We start from the raw sequence: 14283 nt of genomic DNA, 5'->3' as shown, positions 1-14283 counted from the left end.
CGTTGTTTCTTTTGTTCTGTCTATTGTTTCATCCGTCTTTCATTTGTATAAAACAATGTTCGTAAATAAGTTTTTGATTAGTAAGTTACTGACTATACACGTGTCTTTCTGTCTGCCTGTCTGTCTTTATTTGTCTATCTTACCCCACCACCCTGTCCCCCAAGTGAGTTTGCCAAAGAAAGAGAGCGTGTGGAGAACAGGAGCGAGTTCCTCAAGCTCAAACGACAGCAGCAGATTGAGAGAGAGCTCAATGGATATCTGGAGTGGATCTGCAAAGCAGGTATGCGTATAAAACATATAAACACAAGTATAAATATTAATTTCCTACAGAATGTAATGACTAGTTTGGACCTGTTGGTGTTTTTGCATATAGAAAATTCAAGTGAAATTACTGGAAACTTAAAATCTAGTTTATCAATGCTCTCTCTGTCACTTTTTACAGAGGAAGTCATACTCGCTGAGGACGATGATGGCACCGGTAACAGTATAAATGTTCCTGTTTGGTGCTGTTGCTATGTAATGCCTAAAATGCAGTAGGCTTATCATTCACAGTGAATGTGTTTGTGTGCAGGATCTCGTCGCAGGCCCACCATAAAGAAAAACAAAGCTGACCTGTTAAATCCAGAAGAGGGAGAGGACCACATGGGAGACGCAGTTGGTAAGAATCATCCAGATCCTAAGGAAGACAACTCGTTTGGTTAATTAAAATGTTTCTGTCTTTTGAAAAACATAGTGGCTTACACTTAAAGATCCTATAGTATTCATGCCAGATGTTGTGCTGCTATGTGTGTATATTCTTAGGCTCACCTTTTGCTCGTGGGAGCATAAAGAGCGGAAAGGGCGATGGGACCGGATTTGGCAAGAAAGAGCGACGTCTTCGCTTCTTCATTCGAAAGATTGTAAAGACTCAGGCGTTCTACTGGACTGTCCTCAGCCTGGTGGGACTTAACACACTGTGCGTGGCTGTAGTACACTACGATCAGCCCGAGCTACTGTCAGACTTCCTCTGTGAGTTAACCTAAGCTGTTTTTACATTTAATTTCGAATCTGCTCTGCATCCTGTCCCGTTCTCCATTCGCAAATAGTTTTTGGATTTCATTCTCGCTTCTGTTTCCTTTTCTTCTACTTTATATGTCTTGTCTCTCTTTCTCTTTTTCTCCAGATTATGCTGAGTTCATTTTCCTAGGCCTCTTTATGTCAGAGATGCTGATTAAGATGTACGGACTGGGGACGCGCCCTTATTTCCACTCCTCATTCAACTGTTTCGACTGTGCCGTGAGTGCCCTTCTCTCTTTTGGCCCATTTAAAGTCTCACTTTCTCTCTCTTTTGCTTTTTTTTGACTCTGCCTCTGTTTTTAACCTCTGCAAGCTGCTGACCTACATTAGATGCAGACTTAAGTCCTTGTTAGCCAGTCCTCAGAGTGTTCCTTATTTGTTTTGGGATTTGGCTGTGTGCGTGTTTCAGGTCATCGTTGGCAGTATATTTGAGGTGGTCTGGGCCATGGTGAAGCCGGGGACGTCCTTCGGAATCAGTGTGTTGCGAGCTCTCCGACTACTTAGGATCTTCAAAGTCACCAAGTGCGTTTAATTTAACCTCTGCGTCGTCCATCACAAAGTTTTGTCAGTTTTTGTGTTGCCCTCCTTTTGGGATCTGAAGCAAGTATTAGATTACAATGCTGATTTTTCAGTGGAGCTTGTTTAGATTAAAAGAACATCATTCCATACTTGTGGAAATAAAATGTTATACACAATGTTCATGCTGCTCTTAGTGAAAGTCAATGGAGTGGCTGTCAAGCTCTAAAAATAACAAAAAATATAATGAAGCAGTAGTCCAAAAACTATATTTCATGTTTTTTAAAGCCTTTCTATAGGTTTCTGTGAAGAAAAGACTGATATTTAAGCGTTCTGCAAATCTAAGCAATGTGCTTTCATTTTTCATTTTCATTTCTGGGTGTACTATTTGTATAAAAACGCCACAATTTTAGTGTTTTTAATACTAGATCTCTTTCTGTCTTTTTCAGATACTGGGCGTCTTTGCGTAATCTAGTAGTGTCTCTTCTGAACTCCATGAAGTCCATCATCAGTTTACTTTTCCTTCTCTTCCTCTTCATCGTGGTCTTTGCTCTTCTCGGGATGCAGCTGTTCGGTGGACAGTCAGTATAGATCTACACCCGGCTGCCAACACCTTGCTTAGTTTCTCAGTTAGATACAGATGACCAATAACTATGCATAGCATGTTGTTGTTGTAAAAGGCCATTTGATGTTTTCTTTTTTGCCAGGTTTAACTTTGAGCTAGGCACTCCTCCAACAAACTTCGATACTTTCCCTGCTGCCATAATGACAGTGTTTCAGGTAGGCTGGTTATGTTGGTTCAGCAGTAGATTTGTTCTAAAACCAAGTGAACTGCCTGCATAAACAGCATTTTAGGGCATATACAGATAAAGAAAACAGCTTATTCTACTTAAATGAGCTTGTGTGTGTGCGGATCAAATATGCATGCATTTCTGTTTTGTGTGTTAAAATAGACTATGTGTATTTCTCAGATTCTGACCGGAGAGGATTGGAACGTAGTGATGTATGACGGCATTAAGTCTCAGGGAGGGGTGGACAAAGGAATGATCTTCTCCGTATTCTTCATTGTCCTTACACTCTTTGGCAACTGTATCCTTCTTAACCACACAGAAACACATTTTTCATTACTGCGTATGCTACTGCATTTATTATAAATACAGTAAAATAGTCATTTTTAAGGATTATTACAATTTCAAATAACTGTTTTCTATTTTAAAATGTCAAAATTCAAAATTCTGAGATGGCAAAGCTTGCCATTACTCCAGGCTTCAGTGTCACATGATCCTTCAGAAATGATTATAATATGCTGATTTGGGGCTCAAAAAACAGTGTTATTATCAATGTTCATCAATGCTTCTTAATATTTTTTTGGAAGTTGCGATACATTTTTTTTCAGGATTCTTTGATGAATAGAATGTACAAAGGTAAAAGTCTTTACTGTCACTTTTGATCAAGTTAATGCGTCCTTGTTGAATATTAGTATTATAATATTTTTTTAAAATAAAAATAAAAAATACGAATCTTGCAGCAAACTTACCACAGGTCAGGTTTTCACACACACACACACAAAAAATTAAAATTAAATAAACAGCGCGCACACAAAAAAGTGTGTAACTTAACTGTAATGTGCTATTTATATTTGATTTGACCCTTGATGTAACTAAATGATGTGCATTTTAGGTTATCTGAGAAAACATTTTTACAGTACAATACACTGCCGTTCAAAAGTTTGGGATCAGTAAATTTTTTAAAGCCGTTTCTTAGGCTCATCAAGGCTGTATCTATTTGATAAAAAAATATTGAATATTATTTCACAAAATAATATTGTGAAATATTATTGCAATTTAAAATAAAAGTTTTCTATTTTTATATACTTTAAAATATAATTTATTCCTGTGAAGCAAAGCTGAATTTTCAGTGTCACATGATCCTTCAGAAATCATTCTTATATGCTAATTTATAATCAATGTTTGAAAAAGTTGTGCTGCTTAATATTTTTTGGGATCTGTGATATTTTTCAGGATTCTTTGAGAAATAAAACTTGAAAAAGAACAGTGTTTATTCAAAATATAAATTTTGTATTACAATATACACTACTATTCAAAAGTAGGAGTCAGTAAATTTTTTCTGTCTTTTTTTTTAATTAATACTTTTATTCAGCAAGGATGTGTTAAATTGATAAAAAGTGATAGTAAAGACTTATATTGTTAGAAAATATTTATATTTTTAATTAATGCTGTTCTTTTTAACTTTTTATTAGCCTAATCAAAGAATCAAAGAAAAATGGTTCCAAAAAAATATTAAGCAGCCCAACAGTTTCAACACTGATAATAAATCAGAATATTAGAATGATTTCTGAAGGATCATGTGACACTGAAGACTGGAGTAACGATGTGGAGTAAACGGAGATCTGTAAGTTAAATATAAAAAAAAAAACGTGAATATGTGAATTCTTATATAGCTATCTAAACATCTCTAAAGTACAGTTTGCACAATACACCTGTGTGTGACTGAAAATGTCTCAGAGTTTTGTTACCGTTCTGTGCCCATCATGCGCTATTTCCAGCACTTAATCTAGCCACTCTTCTTTAATACATGAGGATGTTTTATTTCAAATTTCATTGCGTTGGCTTAGAGGGAACATTGGTCACAGGTCACAGGAAGACACACACATTATAAAACACAAGCATTGTCTTTCTAAAATTTTTCTTAACTCTAACCTCTTAGACACACTACTGAATGTATTCTTGGCTATCGCTGTGGACAACCTGGCCAATGCTCAGGAACTAACTAAGGTTAAACATTTTCTGTCTCATGTAAATTCATGTAAATTTCATGCTAATTTGTTTAGTTTAGTTTTTTTTCTTTTTTATGCCCAACAATGGTTAGCAGCTGTCACTGCTGTATGTTTTTATTTTTATTTTTAGGATGAACAAGAGGAAGAGGAAGCCACAACACAAAAGATTGCTCTCCAGAAAGCAAAAGAAGTGGCTGAAGTGAGCCCACTGTCTGCTGCAAACCTATCTATTGCTGCGTGAGTTACTCTACAAGCTAACAAACAGCACCTTTACCACCTTCATGCCACTAGTGCCAGTTTTTTGCTCAAAAGTAATAGCTTGTTCAGAAACACACGTACCGTAGCAATGAAGCCATACTCAGTTTTTCATAAATATTCATAGTCAAAAGCTGAAATTCTTACAAGACACCTCTGACACTCAGAGACATGTAAATACCATGAATATGCATATGCAAATGAGCCCTAATACATTAATGTTTAAAACAGACATAATATAGTTCACACTTTAACTTTTTTATTGTAAGAGGCCATGTCTTATGTCACATAAATTTGATCTGGTACTGTAGCTGGTTTAAATACTTCTTGCCTAGCTTAGCTGAGTTTAGCATAGTCTGTCAGCTTAACTTTATCATCATATTTAAGTAAATCCACTCTAATTCACTTTTCAGCAGACTTGCTTAAACCTGCCTGATCATACAGTATGTAACCCCCTTAGGACCATTTCTATTTCTGTTGTTAAAGGGATAGTTCACTCAAAAATGAAAACAACATACTTTGTTGTTCCAGATCCATATGATTTTATTTTCTTGCAAAGAATGCAAAAATAATCATTTTGCAGGTGTAAGCAGCTCTTTTCCTTCCAGTTGTAAAGCACACTGCAAACAGGCGCTGTCAAACCCAAAAAATGTCCAAAAAGTACCATAAAAAAAACATGAAAATTTCTATGACTAAAGGCATGCCTTAAAACACATAATGAAGTAAATTTGAAGTTGAACTACGATTGAATGTGTGTTGTCTGTATGCGATTTGTGGTTTTGTGTGTGATACAAGAAGGCATTTGATTCGTCATTCTGTTACAAGAAGTGATCAGTAATGTTTTTATTTTGTTGTGTAGATATGTATATTACAATCAGCTAATGCTTACACTGTGACCTAACCAGGCATGATGCAATGATTTTCCAGTGATACAATTTAACTCTGAGAGCAAAAATGCTGCATAATGTGACACAATCAAGCAGAATATATTTAATGTCAAACACACCTGCCCCCTCAGTCAAGATGAATGTGAAAACTATTTAGAAAAAAAAGAATCACACTTGCCAAGTGCATTGGCTTTCAAGCAGTGATACTCGATTACTATAGAAAGATTTTACTTTCTGTTTCAGAAAGTCACATTTCAAGTGGCACATTTGACACATGCCACGAATAACGCAGCTCCCACTGAGTATGCTAAAGGGATGATGAAAATTATTTTTTTTATTTGTATTTTTTTTTTTACATGTTTAGAGGTCTAGATAATTGGTTGTAATTTTACCTGTTTAGATTATTTCACTGAATTGTTATTGCTTATTGCAGGTTCAGGCTGTTATAACTTAAAATTATGCGTCTGTTTAATGGGCCAAATCTATGCATATAAGCCGTATTTATATCTGGTGGTCTAAAATGTGTATATTTCATGGATATCCAGTCTGGGCCTGGGCAATTTTTGTTTTATGTAGTAGCAACATTATTCAGAGCTCTACTATCTGTAAGTTGCTCAGTAGCTTTAGTTTTTAGTTGTAGAAATAATAGGTTTGTTTACCTCACAAATGGTGAATGAGCCACTTCACATATAGCTGGGGATACTTTCCATTTCCCCTTTTGTTACTTCGGACCTGAGATTTTACTGTTGTCACTTTATTGTGTCTGGTTAGGACATGGTGTTACACATTTATAGTAAAGATGTTTAGTGAATAAACTAAATCTGGTACTTACATGGTTAGTCAGATAAGTTTTGGGATAACTTGGCACAAACGCAGAATTTGGTTAGTCTGCCAGCAAGTAGGTTTAAGAAGTGAAATATTTCACCCTGGAAGCTTGTTTTGAAAAGAAAAGTTATCCGGTTTATGCCAAGTCCTCCATAAACTGTTTTACTCCATAAAAAATCTGACTGATCAAGCGAGTCGTTATCAGTGAACGGGACACCTGTTCACTTTGTCAGTTGTTTTCTGTGATAGTTGTGGCAGCGTTGTTTTTATGTTCCTTGTTTCACCCCCCTCTCCTCAGAGTTACAGTAAAATCTGAACGTATCGATGCCACAGACAGTTTACTGGACTGGTATTTATTCATTTACTTACTCATTTTTTTCGTTCTGTATCCCTTTTTCTTTTGCTTTCTGCCTTCCTTGTGTTCTTGTATGAGTGTTTTTATGTTTCCAGTTTTATGTTGTAACACTGAGGCTGAGGTATCATTGGCTGTGATGACACACACTGTCTATTCCACAGCAGCACTGCAAGCACAGGGTTGCTTGTTTCGCTGTTTTGGTCTCAAACCATCTCTGCCTTCCTATCTGTCTGTCTGAACATTTCTCAGTGTTGTTGTTTAGTATGTCATCACTCCCTTCACAGAATTCATGAGCCACATCCATGTTCTCTTGCTGGGGACTAAGGGACACTATCATTTCCTTTCACTTTGGGTCATTGCTCATAGATGCTTTAGTGGAGGAAAACAAAGGATTTTCTTCCTCCCTGGGTTAAAATTGTTCTCTGTTTCTGTCTCTCTGTATTTCTTTACTCTGTAGTAAAGAGCAGCAGAAGAACTCAAAGGTTTCCAAGTCAGTGTGGGAGCAGCGCACAAGTGAGATCCGCAGACAGAACCTGATGACCAGCAGAGAGGCGCTTTACAATGAACTTGATGCAGAAGATCACTGGAAGGTCAGAGACAAATCGTAGATCACAAATGAAGAGCGACAATGTTGTATTTCCTGTGTAGAGCGCTATTTTACTGAAAACTATCAAACTAAATATTTAGACATTAAAAAAATCAACCAACAAAAAACCTTTACCCACATCAAAAATACAAAATTATTATTTAATTGTTACATTTTCATGTACTGAAGTCGTGTATTTTCATGACTTCTACATTATTGCAAATAAACGCTGTTCTTTTGACCTTTCTATTCATCAAAGAATGAAAAAATGATCACGGTTCCCACAAAATTATTAAGCAGCACACCCATTTTTAACATTATAGGAAATAATACTAAATAATAAGAAAACAATTATTGTATATTAGAATAATTTCTGAAGAATCGTGTGACACTGAAGGCTGGAGTAATGGCTCCTGAAAATCCAGATTTGCCATCACAGGAATAAATCACATTTTAAAATAAAACACTTTTTTTTATTGTAATGATGTTTCGTAATATTACTGTTTTACAGTCATAAATGAAAAACTTTTTTTTTTTAAAAATGGCTGAATTTGAAATGATTTTTTTAACTTTAGTGTTTTATTTTTCATTTATTCAGGCAAAATAATATACAATTTTAATAACTTTATAAAAATAATTTTCATATTAACCAGAAATGTTAATCTCTGTGCTTTCCCAATTTACAAAAAGCAGGTTTTATAACATCTTAAGAAAGTGAATGGAGTCAACTCTGATTTCCAATTCACTGTTATTTTTCTTGGGAAAGTAATTTTTTTTAACCAAGTGTACATCAAAGTTGTATTAGCCTAGATGTATTGATCAAATCTGCTTTTTCTGTTTTTAGATGAACTACCACAACCGTCCTGACATGAAGACTCACTTGGACCGCCCACTAGTAGTTAATCCTCAGGAGAACCGCAACAACAATACCAACAAGCCCCGACCGGGTGAACCAAACCCCCAGGAGATAAACCAGCAGCGGGGTGAAGAACATCTGCAGCACCAGTCCCGATACCACCACCATCACAGTCATCATCATCACCACCATCACCACCACCACCACTCCAGCCGCCAATCCTTACACCACCCAGAGCTGGGGGAGGCAAGCTGCGATTGTGCCCAGAGAGGAGGCGAGGACGTGGAGGGCGCAGGGGAGCACAGGCGACCCCGACACCACCAGCACAGAAGGAGGGACGAGGATGGGGGGAGAAGACACAGAGAACACCACAGCAGAGGGGAGACAGGAGGAGAAGGGGAGGAGGGCCAAGAGAAGAGGCAGAGGAGGCATCGCCATGGAAACCATGGGGATGGAGATGGAAGGAGGGATAGAGAACGGAGTCGACAGCATCGAGCTAGAAAGTGAGTGTTCTGTGTTGTTCTGTGTTTCTTCAAAACTGTGCAGGGACTTAAAGAATAACAAAGTGTTGTTATATACAGCTCCTGATCCAAACGTTCTCAGAATCAGGGTTATTATCATTAGCTGAAACTAAAACCATAAAAAAAACATTAACTGAAATAAAATTTGACATAAAACTCTTTTATTTTAGTTAGTTGCCAAGTTTCCATTGATGTACTAATATATAATGTATAACAAACTAAAATAGAACAGACATTTGACAAGGCCGTCTTACTTTAGACCTGCCCTGAGTGAGCTGAGAGCTGTCCGCCATTGTGTCGACTCCGGTGCAGGGGAAGACAAGAATGTCTCCGATTAAGCGATTGAGGTGTTTTGTTGTTGGATGTAATAATGAACATAGCAGTCGTCATTTACTTTCCGACATCTGAGCTGCTGAAGACGCAGAGGATTAACGTTACTTTAGTTTTGAAGGGAATGCGCCGATCCCGATCTACATAAATGCGTCTATGTTCGTGCAAATAATTTGTGATGCAACCTCACCTACAGATGTAGGGTTTTTTTAATGAATCTTTGCAAATCGCCTTTCATAATAATGTGCTAGTTAGCCAGTTTCACGGCTAAAGTAACAGTACTGCTCGTCACCCCACGGAAGAGAGGTCAGCAGAGCTCCTTAGCATTTAAAGCAACATGGACTAAAAAACGGCTTGCTGAAAACAGAGCTGATTTTGACAGGCTAAAAAAGGTGTTTTTTTACACTACTATTGAGAAATTTTAACCAAAGTATTTTATAGACTTATAATTAAGACCCTAAAGAATCATATCAACTTGTGCAAAATGGGCATCCGTTGACTCCTTTAAATAAACAACAAAATTACTAAACATTTACCTAAAATTTAAATAAAAACAAAAATATAAAAAAATAAATAGTAATTCACAATATTAATAAATACTATAATAGTATTTTACTAAAGAAAATGTGGCTTGATACATCTTATTATAACTGTTGTTTCAGCTGTTAACCTCTTAACTCTCACTTTTTTTTATTTTTAGAGAGGGTAGTTTATCAACAGCTCGTCCAATTCAGCCAGGCCTTCCTCATGCAGAGAGCCAGTACAGCGAAGATCTGGACAACCTGCGAAATAGCAGCAAGATGGCCATCCACGACCCAGACCCCGACTTTTATGACCCCTACTGTGACCCAGAGCAGGCCAATAACCTGCTGAACCTACGTGGCCCAGATTTCCATGACAGCAGTCTCATTCTGACTGACTGCACCAAAACCCCCAGCAAACTCGACCACACTGCCATAGATATGCCCCCGATTTACCCCTCATTCAACGCCAAACTGCAAGGTGAGGGACGAATATGCACATGCACATAATTCTAGAAACTTTTAAAGGCATTATTCACCCAAATTTTTTTTTTTTTTTTTTTTACACAATGAAAGTCAAAAGTCCTGCTGTTTTTTGGACCTCATTCTCTTCCATTGTATGGGCAAAAACAGCTTTCACAGTTTCGAAACATTCTTTCAGATATCTCATACATATATCTTTCATTATCAACATGAGAATGAATATTCATTTCTATTGTCTATGAGTAAAGGCCAAAGTATGCTTTGTTTTTCGCATACACTAAAAATGGTTGGTGCGACTACTATTCTGGTGACTAAATTTGCGTCACAAGCACTGTATGCACACCTTCACGTACGTGTAATAATCGAAGTATACTTTGGTCTTACGATGCATTTATGCATGTTTGACTGTAAAAGCAAATGTTGTACTGTTTGATATTTGATTATGTTTGTGGAATTCTGTGCACTTCCTTCTTCCCACGTTCCCTTCATTGTGCAGTGAACAAGAATGCCAACACAGAGCCAGCTAAAGAAGGAGAGAAGAAAGAGGAGGAGGAAGACAATGGTGGCGATGAAGATGGCCCCAAACCCATTCCCCCATTCAGTTCCTGTTTCATCCTATCCACAACCAACCCGTAAGTGTGTGTTCATATGTATAAATGCATGTGTGCAAAGTACGTGTATTTATCTTAACCAATGTGAGTTTTCAGGTTTCGAAGATGTTGTCATTACATCCTGACGCTACGTTATTTCGAGATGTGTATTCTGTCAGTCATCGCTATGAGCAGCATTGCTTTAGCTGCTGAAGATCCGGTGTGGCCGGAATCACCTCGAAACAACGTAAGACTACTGATCTCAATATTTTTTGTGTCCTAACCAACTTTTCTAGAAGTAATTTTAATGAATAATGCATAATGTGAAACTAAAAAATCTGACGCCAGACATTTAAATGCATATTCTTCCTGTTTTGCAGGTATTGCGTTACTTTGACTATGTCTTCACTGGTGTGTTCACCTTTGAGATGCTCATCAAGGTAAAGTTTGCAGGAAATGACTTATGTGGATGCGTTTTAGCGTATCATTTACTTTATTTGCTTTAATCCTCTGCTCTGTGTTTCAGATGGTGGTGTTAGGCTTGGTTTTGCATGAGGGCTCATATTTTCGTGATCTGTGGAACTTTCTGGACTTTGTAGTGGTTAGTGGTGCCCTGGTAGCCTTTGCCTTCACGTAAGTGCCCTTTATCCCACCATTTCCTGCCCCCGAAGTGCTGCCTGCTGCCCCTTATCGTCTGTTCTGCCACCTTGTTGCCCCACTGCCACCCTGGAGTCTCGCCAGTACTCTCTACCCCTTTCTCTCTTGGTCTCTTCCTCTTTTCTTCTCCTGTCAGCACTGTGTGCCCTTCTTCTACTCTCTCTATCTCTATTTTTTGTCACTTTGCATTCTGTCTCACTCAATCAGCCACAAAGATGAAGGCCTTTCTCACTTTGCACACACTCACACAAACACACACATCAAACTTTCCGTCAGGACAGGCCTGTCTGTTTCTATTCTCTCTCTGACCAATCAGCTCCCCCAGCTTTCTTCTTGATAACACCTCTGTTTCTTTCCCATTCAACTCCTGCCTTTAGCTCTATGTGATGCACACAAACTTCTGCCCAACTTTCGTCATTCATCGTGTCTTGTCTCATACTCAGTCCTTCTTTGTGCTAAACAGTTTGTTAAAGCACCTTTCCTTTCATTCTTTAACCATGATTTCCATCAATACGTGAACTCTTAATTCTCTGAAACAATAAAACCAACAAAAGCACAAATGGGATCTTAGTGACATATCAATTGTTTTTCTTAGGCAGAAATGGGATAACAAATGGAGAATACTGCTCAAATCTCAGATTTGTGTCTCAGATTTATGACTAAAAGTCCCCACTAATCTCATATATCATTTTCTGAAGAGATCTTAACATTGTTGCAGGCTGCGTTCAGTTTTCACAAGATATCACAGTTAGAGATTTCAATACCATCTCAAACATTTCAAATTCTCATCAAATTCTTCCAATACCAAATTATTTGAGCTATAACATCGACATATATTTTATCACACATTAATTTTGTGAGTAATTTTCTTATTTGTGTCTATTTTTATTTCTCCAAAGGAAGTTCGGGAGGAGTAGATAAGAAAATATAATCTAAATCTAATCTACTTTTACTACTAAATCAATTTATTTATTTATTAAATAATTTTTTTAGAAATTCCATGACTCCTAATATGTAAACTACTTTTAAATAAATCTGTTCTACTTTTACTATTAAATCTATTTTATTTATTTTTATTTTTTTGAAACTTTACCATTGCACAAAATGTGAAACAAAAAAAAAGTTTTACTAATACATTTATTTATTTATCAGAATGTTAGTTAGTTTGTTGAATTTTTCATAAAAAAAAAAAAAACTTTTAAAACAATCTCCAAAAGTGGTTAAACAAGCAAAATATTTGATTTGTTGGAGTGTCAGGGCTCTTTTCCATTCGTCATTACTCCACCAACCAAATGTTCACCATAAACCTGTCCCCTCACACTTTCCCTCTGCTGAAAAGGGTAGTTTTGGGCCCTTTGGGGCCCTGTGGGGGTGAGGGGTCGCCAGGCACCTGTAGCCCTTTAGTGCCCAGGCGGTTTCCATGTCTGGATCAGCGAGAGCCCATCCTGCCACAGGTACTCTGGTTTCTTTCTTTTGCACGGCCTGGGGGAGCAGCAGCTTGGGGATATAAAGAGGCTGGTTGAGGAATAAAGCTGAACCCTAGAGCAGGAAGATCAGCTAGTCACTAAGAAAGGAGAACGAGTAAACACCGCTGATGGGGCTCTGAGCGTGGAATGATTTTTACTCTTGTTTAGCCCTGCATGTATGATCTAGTACATCCTCCTCAGTCCCGTAAGCCAGATTACATATATGTGTATACAAGACACGTTTTTCATACTGTTTGTATAAGAATATGTGGGGATTGCAGAGTGTCTTAAATGACATACTGTAACACTTGTGGCATTAAAAGTGTCTGCACACTTCTAAATAAGGGATTAGAATGTACTTATGCTGATATTATTATTTAGTGGCAATATTTTAGGGGGGAAAAATAGATTTAGGTAAATAAATATCTCAATTTTATGTATGCATTATGCTATTTCTCGAGCTTGCTTAAACTTAAAGGCAATCCACGTGCAAGTTACTGAATGTAATATATTATTATTATTATTATATTCTACATTTTAACTTTGGAATTGCATTGCTATCTAACCAATAACCTTGTCTTAAGCTGTCATTTGCTTCACTGTTTGTCAAAATGTTTTTTTTTTAACACTTTGCTATCCAGACTCCTTTAAAAGCCACATTGACTTTGGAGACTGAGGAAGGTGGACATGATTATTTACATCAGTCAAATTATCAGCATACACAGTGGCCTCAAATGTAATATTTGAGGCTAATTGTTGTATTTTTAAATAATATATTCATATATACATTACTGTTCAAATTAGGGATGTCACGGTACCAAAATTTTTGTATTCGGTACCGATACCAGTGAAAATCCACGGTTCTCGGTACCAATTTCGGTACCAAAGCAAAACACAAAAACATGCTAATTAAAAAACACAATTTTTTTAAATTAATAAAGTCAAACAAAAATAAAATGTATAAAAATAAATGCCATTCTTTATACTTATTTAAAATTGTGTTTCAAGTTTTTCCGCAAGTAATAAAAGTATGAAAAACAGTAAACAAATTTCACCCAAATTTAATTTGTCTTTTAATTAATGAAATTAAAACTTTTTTTTTTGGTAAATAAGGGATTTAGGCTACTATTAAAATTAAAACTAAAACATGGAAGAAATATTGAGTGATTATTTCTTAAAAATAAAGTTTTATTAATTTTTCAACAGTAGTAGCAGTAGCCTATCACATACATTCTACTAAATAATAGTAGCCTAATGGTACAAAGTCTTTAGTTAAACCGGACTTTTATTTTGACGGGTTGCCGTGAATACATTTAAATTGACGCTGGTTTTACTCAATGAACGGTAAAATGCTCGTGAGGTGACTCTCAGAGCAGTTCTGGAGATGTTGTTTATGTATTTATTTCCTCACTGAGACTGCAGATGCTGAAATCACTGCGAGTGTCACTGGCGCTTCAGTGTATAGTAAACAAAACCGCTGGTCTCTGCCGCTCATTCATTCCCACAGAGACTGCAGAACATACAGGATTCACATTTGAATCGACTTTTGCGGCTTAATATTTGCAGATACTGGTCCATATCG

At 36.8% G+C, this 14283-nt stretch overlaps 1 protein-coding gene across 17 annotated transcripts in view; it reads left to right on the top strand.

The window, feature by feature from the left end:
• cacna1ab (calcium channel, voltage-dependent, P/Q type, alpha 1A subunit, b) overlaps window positions 1-14283 on the top strand; it is a 165945-nt gene that overhangs the window by 96509 nt on the left and 55153 nt on the right. For 12 of the 17 annotated variants that reach the window (XM_058792387.1, XM_058792395.1, XM_058792389.1 and 9 more), the window contains 19 exons: window positions 165-280; window positions 443-478; window positions 572-658; window positions 802-1008; window positions 1163-1275; window positions 1466-1578; window positions 2022-2153; window positions 2280-2352; window positions 2544-2661; window positions 4300-4367; window positions 4500-4606; window positions 6635-6685; window positions 7149-7281; window positions 8122-8636; window positions 9685-9986; window positions 10485-10620; window positions 10696-10825; window positions 10959-11018; window positions 11105-11211. In XM_058792387.1, the coding sequence (XP_058648370.1) occupies window positions 165-280; window positions 443-478; window positions 572-658; window positions 802-1008; window positions 1163-1275; window positions 1466-1578; window positions 2022-2153; window positions 2280-2352; window positions 2544-2661; window positions 4300-4367; window positions 4500-4606; window positions 6635-6685; window positions 7149-7281; window positions 8122-8636; window positions 9685-9986; window positions 10485-10620; window positions 10696-10825; window positions 10959-11018; window positions 11105-11211 (2604 nt within the window). The remainder of the gene's footprint in view (window positions 1-164; window positions 281-442; window positions 479-571; window positions 659-801; window positions 1009-1162; window positions 1276-1465; window positions 1579-2021; window positions 2154-2279; window positions 2353-2543; window positions 2662-4299; window positions 4368-4499; window positions 4607-6634; window positions 6686-7148; window positions 7282-8121; window positions 8637-9684; window positions 9987-10484; window positions 10621-10695; window positions 10826-10958; window positions 11019-11104; window positions 11212-14283) is intronic. The other 5 variants (XM_058792402.1, XM_058792403.1, XM_058792398.1 and 2 more) reach the window with 1 other exon arrangement.

Source organism: Onychostoma macrolepis, chromosome 11 (assembly GCF_012432095.1).
Source record: "Onychostoma macrolepis isolate SWU-2019 chromosome 11, ASM1243209v1, whole genome shotgun sequence".
NCBI lineage: Eukaryota > Metazoa > Chordata > Actinopteri > Cypriniformes > Cyprinidae > Onychostoma > Onychostoma macrolepis.
Note: the sequence above shows the minus strand (reverse complement) of the source record. Positions and strands in the feature narration are given on the sequence as shown.